General features: G+C 38.0%; 2 protein-coding genes across 3 annotated transcripts in view; one reads left to right on the top strand and one right to left on the bottom strand.

The window, feature by feature from the left end:
• The window catches only part of CLCN3 (chloride voltage-gated channel 3), a 97,590-nt gene that overhangs the window by 65,320 nt on the left and 15,314 nt on the right, over positions 1-16,956 (bottom strand). The window lies entirely within an intron of this gene.
• Positions 9,932-10,489, top strand: LOC116866537 (protein C10-like). Its single transcript, XM_032855482.1, is given in 2 exon segments — positions 9,932-10,169; positions 10,172-10,489. Coding segments are annotated over 2 exon segments (378 nt in total). The 5' UTR covers positions 9,932-10,027; the 3' UTR covers positions 10,408-10,489.

The raw sequence follows: 16,956 nt of genomic DNA, 5'->3' as shown, positions 1-16,956 counted from the left end.
TTATTTTTAATTATTTTAAATCTATTTGACACAAATTCCTCACATGTTTGGATATCTGTATGTCAAAACAGGTATCATTATGGAAGTTAGAAATTATTTTTAATAATAATGATGAAGACACATGACACTGAATATAAAAAAAACAGTATTGGGAGGGACAGTCACAGCTTTAAATGTATTCACCTGAAAAGCTTAAAATTAATAAACTAACCTTTCATTTCAATTAGGGGGAAAAATAAAGCAAAATAAACCCCCAAAATGTAGAAAATATGATCAGATATTAATGAAGCAGAAAACAAATTTTAAAAAAAGGGGGACGCTAGTCCACTGGAAAGACTGATTGATAAATGTCCAGTGACACTGATTAAAAGGTGAATGGGAGGGGCACCAGAGTGGCTCAGTGGGTTAAAGCCTCTGCCTTCGGCTCAAGTCATGATCCCAGGGTCCTGGGATCAAGCCCCGCATCGGGCTCTCTGCTACGAGGGGAGCCTGCTTCTCTTCCTCTCTTTCTCTCTCTCTCTCTGGCTGCCTCTCGGCCTACTTAAGATCTCTGCCTGTCTAAATAAATAAATAAATAAATAAATAAATAAATCTTTTTTTTTTTTTAAATGGTGAATGGGAAAGAAGATAAGGTGGCTCAGTGGGTTAAGCCTCTGCTTTCGGCTCAGGTCGTGATCTTAGGGTCCTGGGATCGAGTACCGCATCGGGCTCTCTGCTCAGCGGGGAGCCTGCTTCTTCCTCTCTCTCTCTCTGCCTGCCTCTCTTACTACTTGTGATCTCTCTCTGTCGAATAAATAAATAAAATCTTAAAAAAAAAAAAAGAAGAGGAAAAGGAGGGAAGGAGAAGACAATGAGAGCACAAATAACCACTATCAGAAAGAAAAAGAAGACAAGACTAAGGAAATTGCAGGCATTCAAAAGACTTTATATTAATAAAATTTTTAAGTAAAAAGGTAAATTTTGAAAAAAATACAATTTATCAAACCAATCTAGAAAGAAACAGAAAATCAGAATAATGCTATAACTATTAAAGAAGTTGAACTATAATTTAAAACTTTCCTACAGGGCTGCCTGGGTGGCTCAGTGGGTTAAGCCTCTGCCTTCAGCCCAGGTCATGATCTCAGGGTCATCAGATCCAGCCCCGCATCGCATCGGGCTCTCTGCTCAGCAAGGAGCCTGCTTTACCCCTACTCTTTCTGCCTGCCTCTCTGCCTACTTGTGATCTCTGTCTGTCAAATCAATCAACCAAAAAATCAATCTTAAAAAAAAAAAAACAAAAAACCCTTCCTACAAAGAAAGTTCTAAGCCTGGAGTTTCATTGGCAAATTCTACCAAAATGTAGGAATAAATAATAATGCCAACATTTCATAAACCACTCCAGTCTAGAAAAAGAAGGCATCATCTACAACTCACTTCATGAGGGGACTATAACCTTGATACTAAAATGAGAACAAAATGACAAAGGAAAGCTACCAGCAATCTGTTATAAACAGATGCAAAAGTCCTAAACAAAGGTAAACCAAACCCAGCAATTTATATACAAGAGAAAAACCTAAAACAATACACTACTACATCAATGATCAAACTGAGTTTATACAAGGAATGCAAGTTGGTTTAAGCATCTGAAAAATCAACTGTTTATTAACAGAAACAAAGATATACATCAAATAATCACCTCAAAAAATGGAAGGAAAATGATAAATGCAACAACCATTCATAATTTTAAATTTTATATTCTTAAATCAACTAGGAATGGATGTAAATCTATTTAATCTGATAAACGATAACACAAAAATTCATTAACATCATACTTAAATTTCAAGGTGAATACTTAATGGTGAAACCTCAGGATCAGAACAAGACAAAAGACGCCAGCAATCACCATTTGCATTCAACTGTTTACTAGAAGATCTACCCAGTGCAGTTAAACAAGAGGGGAAAGGGTAGGGAAAACTATGAAGACCAGGAAGAAACAAAGTGGTCACTATTTGCCAATGACACGACTATATTCTTAAGAGACATCACAAATAGGTCATTTTAATTACAGTTATGCAAGGTTGATGAATTTTTTGTTGTTGTTGTTAAAGATTTTATTTATTTATTTGACAGACAAAGATCACAAGCAGGCAGAGAGGCAGGCAGAGAGAGTGAGGTGGGAAGCAGACTCCCTGCTGAGCAGAGAGCCAGATGCGGGGCTCGATCCCAGGTCCTAGGATCATGACCTGAGCCAAAGGCAGAGGCTTTAACCCACTGAACCACTCAGGAGCCCCAAGGTTGATGAATTTTTTTAAAAATCAATATTCAAAAGCTGTATTTCAAAATATGCCAGCAGATACGATATTAAATTTAAAACTAAAAATAGCATTAAATACCAACAGCATTACAAAAATTACCTAGGAATGAGTGCAACAAATAAGACAAAGGTCATTAGGAAGGACTAAAACTTTATTGAAAGACATTTAAAAAGACTCAAGTAGGGGCACCTGGGTGGCTCGGTGGGTTAAAGCCTCTGCCTTCGGCTCAGGTCATGATCCCGGGGTCCTGGGATCCAGCCCCACGTGGGGCTCTCTGCTCGGCAGGGAGCCTGCTTCCCCCTCTCTCTGCCTGCCTCTCTGCCTGCATGTGATCTTTGTCTGTCAAATAAATAAAATCTTAAAAAAAAAAAAAAGACTCAAGTATGTAGAGGAGTATACCATGCTCAAGAATTAGATTCAGGGCGCCTGGGTGGCTCAGTGGGTTAAGCCTCTGCCTTCAGCTCAGGTCATGATCTCAGGGTCATCAGATCCAGCCCCGCATCAGGCTCTCTGCTCAGCAGGGAGCCTGCTTTCTCCTCTCTCTCTCTATGCCTGCCTCTCTACATACTTGTGATCTCTCTCTCTCTGTTTCAAATAAATAAATAAAATCTTAAAAAAAAAAAAAAAGAATTAGATTCAAAGTGAACTAGAGACTCAATTAAATGCCAATCAAAAACCTGAAAGACTTTACCTCTGTTCTGACCTTAGTCTGCACTTTCTAACTGATGAAGTTCTTCTTTCCAGCTGAGGCAAAAGACCCAATGCACAAAAGCATCCTGTAATGGGAACGGAAACTACCCTGACACCAGTAAGACCCCACATTTTTTACACGAAGACAATGATCAACCTGACTGACCTTTACAGCCAACGTTGCCTGTACCCGTCAACCTTTGTCCCACATTCCCCTTACATAAACCTAGAAATACTTTCTGCACTTTGGAGACAGTCTTTGAAATGTTAGTCCACTATCTTCCTGGCATTGGCCTCACAGAAAAAAACTCCTTTGTTGTTCCACCATCACCTGTCTCACTGCCTTCCAATTTTGTCAGCAGTGAGTGGCCAAACCCGGTCTATTTGGGACCCCTGGAGCCAGGAGCTCTTGCATCCTTGGACCCTAGTTAAAAACCCAACAGGCTTTTTTATGACAAATTACACTCAAATTTACATAGAAATAAAAAGGCCCAAGAATAATCAAGACAGTCTTAAAGGGAGAGGACTTGCTTTACCAGATACTGAGAGTGTTTTAATCACAGGAACATTATAAACAGAATGCTTCTGGCATACAGCTAAAATAAATAAATAAAGCAATCACATACAATAAAGAGTCAAGAAATAGATCCTCCTATATAGGAGTCTTGGTGTATAGCAGAGGTTGCACTATAGAAGAATGAAGAAAAAACTGATTTTCTTAGTATTTAGCATTAGGACAACGGGCTATCCATACAGGAAAAAGCTAAATACACCCTAATCCATTTACCTACACATACATACATACACATACATACACTCATACACACACCACTCAGGTAATTATAGACCTAAAGGCAAATATAGTTCTACAGTAAAAGACAAATACAGCTCTTACAAAATAATATAGCAAAATATATTCATATATTCATGATCTCAGCATTAGCCATAAAGCAAAAGATTAATACAGAGGACCACGTTACAAGTAAGAATATTTGTTCATAATTCGTCCATTAGGAGAATGCTACAGACTGTTTATATCCCACCAAATTTTTATGTTTAAAGTTAATCCCCCATGTGATGGTATTTAGAGGTGGGACCTTTGGAAAGTGGTCATGAGGGTGGTCAGGAATGGGATTAGTGCCCTTACAAAGAGACTCCAGAGAGTTACCTCAAGGACACAGCAAAAAGACGGCAGACTAGGAACCAGAAGCCACACCTCCTCACCAGACAACGAGTCTGCCAGTGTCTTGGACATCCCAGCCTCCAAAACTGTAGAAATAAACTGTGAGCAATACATAAAAATAAAACCAAAAGCCATGCTTGTTGTTTAAGCCACCCAGTCTATAGTATTTTTGTTAAAGCAGCCCAAATGGACAACAGAAAATGAAACAAGACCCACAGAACAGAAAATATTTATAACAATATGACCAACAAAAAGCTTGTATATAGAAAATAAAGAATTTTCACAAATGTCTCAGATACATCAACAGAAAAACGGCCAAATGACTTAAATAGGTACTTCAAAAAAATTTTTTTAAATAGCCAATGAGCATGAAAAAATGCTCACCCTCCTTGGTGACCAAGGAAATGCAAATGAAAACCACAATCTGAATCTATTATTTAGCCAACAGATGGGCAAAATTAAAAGTGTGACAAAATTAAGAGGTTGGTGAATGTGGAGCAAAGGAAGCTTTCATACATAGCTGACCCAAGTGTAAATGGGAATACCACTATGGAAAACATAACCTATGCTGCAATAAATTCACTCCAAATGAATTTACACACATATCCACCAGAACAAATGCAAAATAATCAAAGTAGCAATGTTTGTAACCACCAAAAACTGCTGGTAATTCAAAGATTCATCAATATTAAAAAAGAAACAGGTAAACTATGGTATGGTATTCATAAAAAAGAATAATATAGTCTAGAGCAACATGGCAACAAGCACCTACTGCCTGCAATATAAAAGATTCTCGAGGGATGCCTGGGTGGCTCAGTGGATTAAAGCCTCTGCCTTCGGCTCAGGTCATGATCCCAGGGTCCTGGGATTGAGCCCCACATCGGGCTCTCTGCTCAGTGGGGAGCCTGCTTCCTCCAATCTCTCTCTCTCTGCCTGCCTCTCTGCCTACTTGTGATCTCCATCTATCAAATAAATAAATAAAATCTTTAAAAAAATTTTAAAATAAAGAAAATTAAGAAAAGATTCTTGAAAATCACACTGCATAAACACAAGCAAGAAATACATACCATATAATTCCTTTTATTTAATAATCTGTAATTTTCCAAAACAAGCAATGCTAAATTATAATTTTAAGGATGTATACTTATATCACCAAGCCATAAAGTAAAGCAAAAAAAGGTGACTAGACAAAGAGAAAATGGTATTTACCTCTAGGGAAAGGAAAAGGGTTGAGATTGTTAAGGTACACGCAGGAGGCTTCTGAAGTATGGTAACGCTTTCTTTTCTTTTTAAGATTTTGTTTACTTATTTGACAGAAAGAGACAGCGGGAGAGGGAATACAAGCCGGGGGAGTGGGAGAGGGACCCTGGGATCATGACCCTAGCCAAAGGCAGATGCTTAACAACTGAGCCACCCAAGCACCCCTCTTCTTTTCTTTTTTAAAGATTCATTCATTCATTCATTCATTTTAGAGAGAGAGAAGGCATGTGTGCGTGCACACATGCCCATGAGGGGGAGCAGGGACAGAGGGAGAGAATCAGACTCCCCACTGAGCCAGAGGTAGATTGGATCTCATGGTCCATGAGATCATGACCTGACCTGAAACTAAGAGTCGGATGCTCAATCAACTGAGCCACCCAGGAGCCCCAGTGCTTTATTTCCTTAACCTGGTTATACTGCAAAATCCCTGCTTTGTTATAACTCATTAAGCTGGATAATTATGCTTTATGCATTTTTCTGGTATATGTTACATTTCACAATTCAAAAGTTGGGGTTTTTTTTACTTTTTTTTTTTAACTCTACTTTATTTTTTCAGTGTTCCAAGATTCATTGTTTACACATCACACCCAAGTGCTCCATGCAATATGTGCCTCCTTAATACTCACCACCGGGCTCATCCAACCTTCACCCACCTTTCCTCCAAAATCCTCAGTTTGTGAGTTAGAAACTTAACCTATCTTTAATTCTATTAACATCTAATATGGATTTATTTTTTTTTCTTGCTTCCCTACCCCAACACTCTAGTCTAATCTTATTTACAGTCTCAATCAGTTACAGAAAACAAGTTTGTAAGTATCTACATTGACTTTTATTTGGTATAAGCACAGCTTCTTCCAAGGAACTTCCCCTAAATGACTATTTAAACAGATTCATTGACTCTGCATGATTTTATGTATTTACTTCAGTATATGATGTTACAGGCTTAGCTCAAAACTCCTGAAAGCTTTCTCAAGTAGAATTCTTAACTGGGGGGCGCCTGCGTGGCTCAGTGGGTTAAAGCCTCTGCCTTCGGCTCAGGTCATGATCTCAGGGTCCTGGGATGGAGCCCCGCATCAGGCTCTCTGCTCAGCGGGGAGCCTGCTTCCCCCTCTCTGTCTGCTGGCCTCTCTGCCTACTTGTGATCTCTCTCTCTGTCAAATAAATAAATAAAATCTTAAAAAAAAAAAAAAGAATTCTTAACTGGAATCACAACACAAAACATGATTTAACCAACTATTTTCTTAATTCTTCCAAGAACAGTTAAGAGGTAATGTTCTACATGCACATGAGAAACGTTAATTTATTACTTCATGACATTATGGTAAGAGAGGTAGAGTACACACACAAAAATTATTCCTTGACTCAATTTCAGTTAACTTTCTGTGGGCTTTTAAAAACATAATTTAGGGGCACATGGGTGGCTCAGTTGTTAAGCGTCTGCCTTCGGCTCAGATGATGATCCCACAGTCCTGGTATGGAGCCCCGCATCAGGCTGCCTGCTTGGCGGGAAGCCTGCTTCTCCCTCTCCCACTCCCCATGCTTGTGTTTCCTCTCTCACTGTCTCTCTAGCAAATAAATAAATAAAATCTTTAAAAATAATAATAATAAATAATTTAATTTTTTGTAGAGCAATAGTAATAATTGCAGTTAATATTTGAGGTATAAATCATCAGGTTCTATATATTTCAATAAAAACTAGGCTCACTTCTTTCCAGTGATTTTTTAAAAAGATTTATTTACAGAGAGAGAATGCAGATATGTGCATGTATGGGGGGAATGGGCAGAGGGACAAAATGTCAAGCAGACTCCCACTTAGCACAGAACCCAATGCTGGGCTTAATCCTGCAACCCTAGCATCATGACATGAGCTGAAACCAAGAGTCGGACACTTAACTGACTGAGCCACCCCGGTGTCCCTCCAGTGACCTTTATGATGATAGTATTTGACTGGCTTTTGACTGGCTTTCCACTGGTATTTTAGGCTATTTTTATCAAGGTATCACTTTATAATACCAAGTTCTTTTCCTTTGTTCATTAGTAACATCTTCAATGACAGCACTTCATAAACTTAGTATGGGTTAGTTTTCCCTAAATGCATTACCATGCTCTTACACAAACACACAAATTAGGGAAGTCCCTTACTCCACACGTATTAGGTAGGTGAAACAGGTTGCTCTGACTGAAGTGACCTGGAGATGCAGGTGCAGAAAACATTTACAAGACAATTGGCAACAGAATATAAAGAGTGTCAAATTTATTAAGAACATGACACTGCTTAGAATAAGTATCACATGAACCTTAGAATTATTTATTTCTAAAAATAATTCTGAGTAGACCATTTGAAAGAGTTGTGACCTTTTCCCAACAGAGAGCCATTAAATGGTAGAGGTAGTATTTTATTAACTTAAAGAATTTCTAAAAAACCCTTTACCGAGAAGATTCATGATATAACCATCTCAATGCTTTTTAAAGGCTTAATAGTTTAATGTTGCCAAATTCAAAAATTTTTAAAGATTTTATTTATCGATTTATCCTGGGGGACTGGGGAGCAGAGAGAGAACAGGCTCCACACTGAGCCTGACGTGGAGCTCAATCTCATAACCCTGAGAACATGAGCTGAGCCGAAATCAAGAATTGGATGCCTACTAAATCAGCCAGGTGCCCCAACAAATTTAGATTTGGAGCCAAGTGCCTCATTATTAGAACAATGCCATCAATGTTATCTGTACATGTCAGATAAAACAGTAAGACTAAAATGAACCTGTAATCTACTAAAGACAACATGCACAAATGTAACCTTTAAAACGCTGAGCAAAGTCAGATCATCAAAATACATTTCTGGGATTTCTGGAGTTCTACCACAACTTTACACTAAGTAATTTTTTTTTGCCTATAAAGCCACATGCAAGGACACTATATTTACTAAAAAAATTACTCCTGGATTACTTTATTAATGTTTTCTACCTGCAATTGATATCAAAGAACTTCATTATTCTTATTCACAGAAAGCAACCAACTCTTATCTTAGCAGCATTCAGGCTTTTTACCTTAGCAACAATTCAACCACCAACCACCTAGCATGGTGTCTGGCCCAAAAGGAGCCTAATAATTATTTACTGAATGGAATATGCATAGAACTGAGTCTTGAGTAAAATACCAGAATTATCAGTTATCGATGTGTAGCAGGATTATGAAAAACTTTTATTTACTAACTTATATTTTTATCATTCATGTTTCCTACAATAAACACATTTTTGCTTTTATTATTTAAGAAGTTAGGGGCACCTGGGTAGCTCAGTTAAATGACTGCCTTTGGCTCAGGTCATGATCCTAGAGTCCCAGGTCAAGGCCCGCATAGGGCTCCCCGCTCCGTGGGGAGTCTGCTTCTCCCTCTGACCCTCTCCCCTCTCATGTTCTCTCTCTCTCTCAAGTAAATAAATAACATCTTTTTAAAAAATAAAATTGAAAGAAAAAGCTAACTCTTCCCAACTCATTTTTTAAAATAAACTTTATTATGAACTAATTTTAGATCTGCAGAAAGTTGCAAAGACAGTACAACGAGGTCCCAAATACCTCCCACTCAGTTTCCTCAACTGTTAATATCTTTTATTCCCATAGTACATTTGTCTAAACTAAGAAACTGGCAATGGTACATAACTATTAAGTAAACTCCAGACTTTACCTTTTTTACCAGTTTTTATATTCATGTCCTCTTCCTATTCCAGGTTTCAATCAAAGATATCACAGTGTATTTTAACATGTCTCCCTAAACTCCCTAAACTCCTCTGGCCTACGACAACTTCTCAGTCTTTCCTGATTTTTCATGACCTTGACTGGTGAAGTATCCTGCAAAATGCCCCCCCCACCCCCCACCCCCCATGGAGATTTGTCTATTGTTTCTCTTGGGGTTAGAGTGGAATTACGGGTCTTTGAAAAGAATTATCACAAAGGTAAAGTGCCCATCCTGTCACATCATAGGAGTATGTAATATCCACATGATATCACTGGTGATATTAACCTCCCTTACTTGGTTACAGTAGTGTTTGCCACGCTTCTCCACTGCAAAGTTACTATTTTCTCCTTCTTTTCCTACTTTATTCTTTGGAAGTAAGTCACTAAGTCTAGCACACCCTTAAGGGAAAGGAGGTAGGAAGTAAGCTCCTCCTCCATGAGGAAGGAATATTTACATAAATTATTTGGAATTCTTCTACAAGGGAGACCTGTCTCTTTTCCTCCATTTATTTATTCATTCAATCATTTATATCAATGTCTATCACTTACATCATATATACATGCTCATTTATATTTATTTTATACTTTGGTTATAATCTAATTGTGCACTATTTATTTTGTTGCTCAAATTTTCTGGCTTATACTCGTTCTATTTTTTCGAATGTTCGACGGTCTATACAAGTGGTGCTCTGTTTCCTAAAGCAGTTAGGCGTTTGCGGCGCGCTGCGCTACGCCCACAGGCTTCTTCGGCTTCCGGCTACAGCTAATGCTGTTTCCCTTCTATCGGTTTTGGGAGCCACTCTGAGAGGTATCCCGTTTCTCCAGAGCATTTCGTTGGTTTCGCTGCACGTGCAGCTTTTGTTACCCTATGGTGTCCGCTTCGGCCCCACCCGCGGCCCTGAGCGCCGAGCAAGCCAAGGTGGTCCTGGCAGAGGTAATCCAGGCGTTCTCGGCCCCAGAGAACGCCGTGCGCATGGACGAGGCTTGGGACAACGCGTGCAACCACATGGGCAAATGCTGCAATTCGTGCTGCCCGTGGCCACGCAGATTCAGCAGGAGGTTATCAAGGCTTATGGCTTCAGCTGCGACGGGGAAGGTGTCCTAAAGTTTGCCCGCTTGGTCAAGTCTTACGAAGCCCAGGATCCCGAGATTGCTAGCTTGTCCGGCAAGCTGAAGGCACTGTTCCTGCCCCCCATGACATTGCCTCCCCACGGGCCTGCTTCTGGCGGCAGTGTGGCTGCCTCCTGAGGGTCGGCCCTCCCGCGCAGGGAAGACCTTAATGTTCCACAGGATAATAAACGTGCCTGTGACTTAAAAAAAAAAAAAAAAATTCCAGTTTTGGCTATTTGGAGCTCTTTCAGGTTAATTCCTGTGTTCCTTGGACAATCCCTCACCCTTTTGTGTTTTTTTGTTCTGTTTTGTTTTGACACTTCCTTACTTCTGGTACTACACATAATCTGGGCTCATCTTGTATCTTCCTTGCCCAGTTCTAGAATCAGCATCTCTCCAGGGCAATCCATTATTAAGTCCTGGAGTTAACCATTTAAGATTTTTGTGAATCCAGGATAATCTATCTGAAGGTCAACATGTAACCTCAAAGCTGCACAAGTTAAATAAGTTTAAACTTTGAATACCCAAGCCAAAATTGCCACAAATGACCCTCAAACATAATAGCAACACTTCCACCCTTTATTACATTCTTTTGTTTCCAAAAACTAAGCGGAGTTGGGTGGGTAGAATAGATATTTTGCATTCATTTTTCAGATAAGAAAACTGAGAAATAGAAGTGATGACAATAAGTAATGTCAGGAAGCTAGATATTGATATTGATAGAGCGAATATCTTCCATCCTTTGCCTTCTTCCTCTCAGACAACACCATCACCATGGTGGGACCCTTGGCAATACAGCTGTAACAATATGGTATACTCATAGTTCCTGCTACTCCACTGAATATCCTAGGCTTCCTAGGTGTCCAGTTAAATCAAAACTTTTCTCTATATAGCCATATTAGTTCAACAAATGAAAAGGAAAAAATACTCCTAAAAATCCTAAAAGATGATTGGCAAATATGGTAAAATATATTTTTTTACAAAACAGCAACCTTTCAATGAGCTTCTGCTGTGTGCATGCCAATATATTATGCATTTTAAGAAGGGAGGATAAAATAAACAGCATATGTGGCTGCCCATGATATACTAATATCCTGTCCTCACAAAGTCTAGAAATAAGGAAAATAAGATTGCTCATCAAGAGTTAAAATATGTAAACAATACATAATGGATCAGCTCTAAAACCACGTAGGCGGAAAAATAAACAACATACAAGCCAACAAGATTTACCGGGATAATTATACTGAAAGAAAGTACAGCTTAATCTAGGAGGAGGGCAGGCTATAAAGAAAAAGGCAAGTAAGGAAAGTCAAGAAAGCAAACACAGTAAAAGCAATACAATTAACTAGATAGGAGGGGCCCCTAGCACAAAGCTGGAAAGTCTGGTAAGGCTTTCCAGAGGAAGTGAGGTATAACATGAGAAGCAAAGTACAAGCAATAACTGGTATATGGGCAAAGGAAACATGTTCAAAGACCTGGAGATACAACAGCCTGGCATATGCCCAAACCCTAACACTGACAAGGCCCAGACCAAGAGTACAAAGGAAGACTCATTTGCCACGTGATTAAATATTTAAGTTATCAAGCAAGTCAACAAACTATTAAATAAATATATTCTATCCTCCTACGTTGAAAATACACCTTATAATGACTTATAAGTTTCAGGTCAGTTTTATAGATGTGTAGCCAAGCTAGTGACAATTTGGAAAACACTGCAAGGCATGAAGAAGATTAAAAGCAGCCAAATTCCAACACCAAGAGAAAAATCATTAGTTTGGTGTATTTCTCTCCAAAGTTATGTGCACATATATATATAAAATTTTAAAAGAAATGATAACACATTATAAAGATTTTGCCCTTTAAATATAAGCCTTTCCACTCTTACGGCCTGTAATACAAGTCACTCTATTCAGTTACCCAATGTGCATTCTGCGGCTGGCTTATCTTGAAACAGAACTTTCAAGTGGGGCCAAGTGTGTTCTAAAGACCCCTGAAGACCCCCAAGATCCTTTTCAGGGGACTGATAAGGCTGAAACTTTTCATAATAATACATGTATTATTATTTAAATGATATATATGATCAGTTTCCTACTGCTAATGTAACAAATTACCACAAACTTTGTGGTTTAAAACAATACAAATTTATTCTCTTGCAGTTCTAGAAGTCAGAAGTCTAAAATCAAGATGTCTGCTGGGCTACACTGCTTCTGGAGGCATTAGTATACAGCACATTTATGATATTCTGGCAAGATTCACAGATTTATTTTAGAGTATTTTGTATAGATGGATTCTATAGAAGGTTTCAGAAGTCACCAGTGTATGCGTGTGTTTGTTTTTAATTTATTTTTACCTATTTATTTTTTTTGCTGAAGGTTTGCTACACATTACATAGCAGTGATTTTAGAATTATCTTTTGGAGTTATAATAGTTATTTGTTTATTTCAGCCAGTTTTCTTTAGGAAACTGAAGAGCCTAACAAAGCCCAAGACTGAATAGAAGCCACTAGAAGGCCTCCTAACAGAAAGTGGAGGTTGGGTATCCTTTGTGAAAATATTTTACATCTGCCAGAAGATAGAGTCCAATATATCCAACAGGAAAGGAATATAGAAGAAAACAGAAATAGCTAGAGTCCTTACCATTAATTAGTTACTGTGCTAAAGATTCTACATATGTTATTCACATATTAAAGTCTCAACACACACTTAATTCTCAGAGCAATCATTTAGAGAGTACTCCTACTCTTTAAAGAGGGAAAAAAAAACCAAAAAACCAAGGCATAGAGAGGCTAAGTGACTTGCAGAGGTAGTAACTGGCAGAGCCAGGATGTAAATACAGGTCTACAACTTAAAAGCCACTAAACGTAACAGATCTTCATTCAACACATATGCTAAAACACTATCAGTACTTTCCAGTGATCAACTCCTTATTTTTCTGGTATACTAAAAAGATACAGAGTCATGAAAGAATATTTAATACCCAACTGCTTGTCCAACTATCCACTTAAATGCTGCCCAGATATTAAGCAGACACAGAAACAAGCTCTTTCCTCTGACATCTGCATCTGCCCTAGTCCATGAGGGTAGATCTGAGACCATTTCTTCCAGGATGTTCCCCTTCCAATCGCTGTTAACAGAACCCTATCAGCTATGCTGAAAGAAAGGATATCACTACCTTACAAAAGAACATTCACCGTCTCACAACATAATACATTTTCTTACTGCTGGGACTTCATGTATTAGCTCCCCTTCTAGAACACTCTTTGCAATTCTAAAGGGTTATCAAAATAATATATTTTGATATATTTTTCTTTGAAGTATAACATCTAAAATCTGTACCACCCAATTTAACACTTACATAGTTAACTGTCAACTGCTGTTCCACATCTTGTACTTCAACTAAACTAACCTTCAAGAACCGAATCTGTACGGAAAACACAAATGGCTGCTTACTCTACGGTACTCCAATTTCTTCCTTGCTAACAGAATTTTAACTTTGTTTGGCTGGCATTGTGCCTAATTCCAAGGAACAAATTATGATTGTTCTAACCAGTCAGTAATCCCATTCCTCTTTGTCAGTGATCAGCCTAGGTATGGGCGTGTGATCCAATTCTAGCCAGTGATATAAGAAATCTACTGATACAGTTCTAGGAAAAGTATCTTCTCTGGTAAGAAAAAGAGCAACAAAAAAATCCTTTTTTATACCCTTGCCCATTCCTTCCTAATTGGTACTCTCTCCTATTGAAAACCACAAATAAAGACATCATCAATAGTTGATGGCAGCGTGGAAAGATGGAAACACTTAGGTCCTCCTAAGGGTTTTTACTTCCTTGAGTTAATTCTGTATCTGTATATAAAGAGTTAATTCTGTATCTGTATATAAAGAGCCAAGAAGCTACTCAAACACAGAAAAATGGGTACACTATTAAATATCACCTGATTTTCCAAATTATGGATATATGTGTTTATCTGGTTTATAACTTTATAATTAAATTAGGAAAAAACACATTAGTAATGAAGACAGCAAATGACTAATAATAGCAAAATATTGCATTTTCTTTCTGTATTTTTTTTTTTAATCAAAAAATATCCAGAACTGCCAGGGAACATACAAGGCACTAAGAACTTAAAGTGGCAAGATTCTGAAGAAAAAAATGGAGCAGGTAAACAACAGTCTCAACAACTTTTTGCCCTTGAGCCTTTTCCTGATTTATAAGTATAGAGACCGAGAACCCTAGCAGAAAGTGAAAGTGGGGAGCTTTTGGCAGTCTTACGGGGTCAAGGAGACAGGATCTGAAGTTCAGAATCACCAATGTGGACTTGAATGGTCCAATACCCTGGAGAAATGAGATAGAACAAATCATTCTATGATACTTTTCCCCTAAAAATATTTATGGTTCCTAAATTTCATGAGCAAGAGGCCAAGAAACTAAGCAAAAAGTGGTTAAGAGACTAAACTGATAAAGCAAAGCTGTCAGTAGTCTCAAAATGTAAGGAGATAAAAAACTAAATTTCAGCACCCAACAAAGAGAAGGAGTCTTAGTAAACACATAGCTTTCTACTAAAATCCTCAAGGGCTATGCCCTAAAAATAAAGCAAGTCAAAATATAGACCATCTAGAAAGTCTAAAACCATGAGGCAAATTCTCTTGATCTTTAATGGGATCAATGTAATTTGCTTCTACACAACCTGCCTACCAAGAAAAAAATTAAACACACTACAGGTGAAGGTATCCTCATCCAGAGTATCTTTAATTTTTTGTATACAATATCCAGCATTCAATGAAAAATTAAAAAGCATACCTGAAGTCTAGGTCAAAAGACTGGAAAAACAAGAGATAAAAACAGGCAACATATAAAGACCCAGAGGTCCATGTAGAATATTCAGGTATGGACTTTAAACAAGTAATCAATATGTTAAAAAAAAAAAAAAAAAAAAAAAACAGAGAATTTCTCCCACAGTATAGCAATTTATAGGAAATTAATCAAATCAAAATGTGATGGCTGAAAAATAACTGAAATTCAAAACTTGATAGAAAACAATGAGATACCACTACACACCTATTGTAACAGCTAAAATCCAAACTACTGACAACACCAAATGTGACATGTACGTGGAGCAACAGGAACTTTCTCATTTCACTGTTGGTGGGAATGCAAATGGTACAATCACTTTAAAAGACAATTTCACAGTTTCTTATAAAACTAAACATACTCTTCCCATATGATCCAGCTATTACATTCCTTGGTATTTACCCAAATGAGTTAAAATATCCAAATGAAAAGGAAAAAAAAAAAAGATTAAAAAAACAAAAACAAAGTGCCTAAGAGGAGTGCCTAAGAAACACAAGGAACTCAGAGAAAAGATCTAACACATGTAACTGGAGTCCTAAAAGGAGATGGCAGAAAGAATAGCAGAAACAAGACTTGAGGATTCACTGGTCAAAATTATCCAAAGATTAAAAAAAAAAAAAAAGGAAAAATAAAAATCAAGTCACAATTCAGGAGGCTCTAATAACCCCAGACAGGATAAATACAAAGAAAACCACACTTAGGCAACCCTGGTTAAGTTTCTCAAAACCAAACCGAAAACAAAAAATTCTTAAAAGCAGCAAAAAGGGAAAAAATTAGACCGATAGCTGACTTCTCAACAGAAATAATGGAAGGCAAATGACACAAGAATTTATCTTTAAAGTGTTCAAAGAAAATGACTATAGGGGAATCCTCAGTGGCTCAGCCTGTTGAACATGTGCCTTTGGCTTAGGTCATGATCCCAGAGTCCTTACTTAGCAGGAAGCCTGTTTCTTCCTCTCCCTCTACCCCTATCCCCCCACTCATGCTCCTGCTCTCTCTCTCTGGCATGCACGCAAGCTCTCTCACTCTCTCAAATAAATAAAATTATAAAAAATTTTAAAAAAGAAAGAAAATGACTATGGGGATGCCTAGGTGGCTCAGTTGGTTAACCATCTGCCTTCAGCTCAGGTCATGATCCCAGGGTCCTGGGATCAAGCCCCACAGTGGGCTTCCTACTCCTCAGGAGCCTACTTTTCCCTCTGCCTGCTGCTCCCCCTTCCTATTTCACATGCTCTCTCTGTGTGTCAAATAAATAAAATCAGAAAAGAAAAGAAAAGAACTATAGATCTGGAAATATATAACTGCAAATATATCCTACAAAAATAAAGGGGAAACAAAAACTTTTACAAACACTGACTGAACTTATTGTTAATAGTAATGAAAGGAAATACTAATGAGAGTTGTTCAGGCAGAAAGATAACTAACCCAGACCGAAATATGAAAATGCAATACAGAATGAAGAGCAACAGAAAAAGTAAAGATACAGCTAAATCTAAATAGACACTAACAGGGTGCCTGGGTGCCTCAGTCCATAGAGCATCTGCCCTCGGCTCAGGTTACCATCCCAAAGTCCTGGGATGAGGTCCTACTGTGCTCCCTGCTCAGTGGGGAGTCTGTTTCTCCCTCTCCCTCTGTCCCTCCCTCTGCTTGTGTGCAGGTGGTATCTCTCTCTCAAATAAAATCTTGAAAAAATAAATAAACACTGACATAAAACAGTAATGTCTTGTGAAATATAAAATATATGCAAAATTAAGACAGACAACAACAACAGCACAAAAGTGGGAGGGGGGATAAAATGAAGTAAAATATCCTAAGGCCTTGCATTCTACATAGAGTGG

The sequence above is a fragment of the Lontra canadensis genome, unplaced genomic scaffold (genome assembly GCF_010015895.1).
Source record: "Lontra canadensis isolate GAN:19392208 unplaced genomic scaffold, GSC_riverotter_1.0 scaffold10, whole genome shotgun sequence".
In the NCBI taxonomy this organism is placed as follows: Eukaryota; Metazoa; Chordata; class Mammalia; order Carnivora; family Mustelidae; genus Lontra; species Lontra canadensis.
The sequence above is the reverse complement of the archived record's forward strand: the minus strand, read 5'-3'. Positions and strand labels throughout refer to the sequence as shown.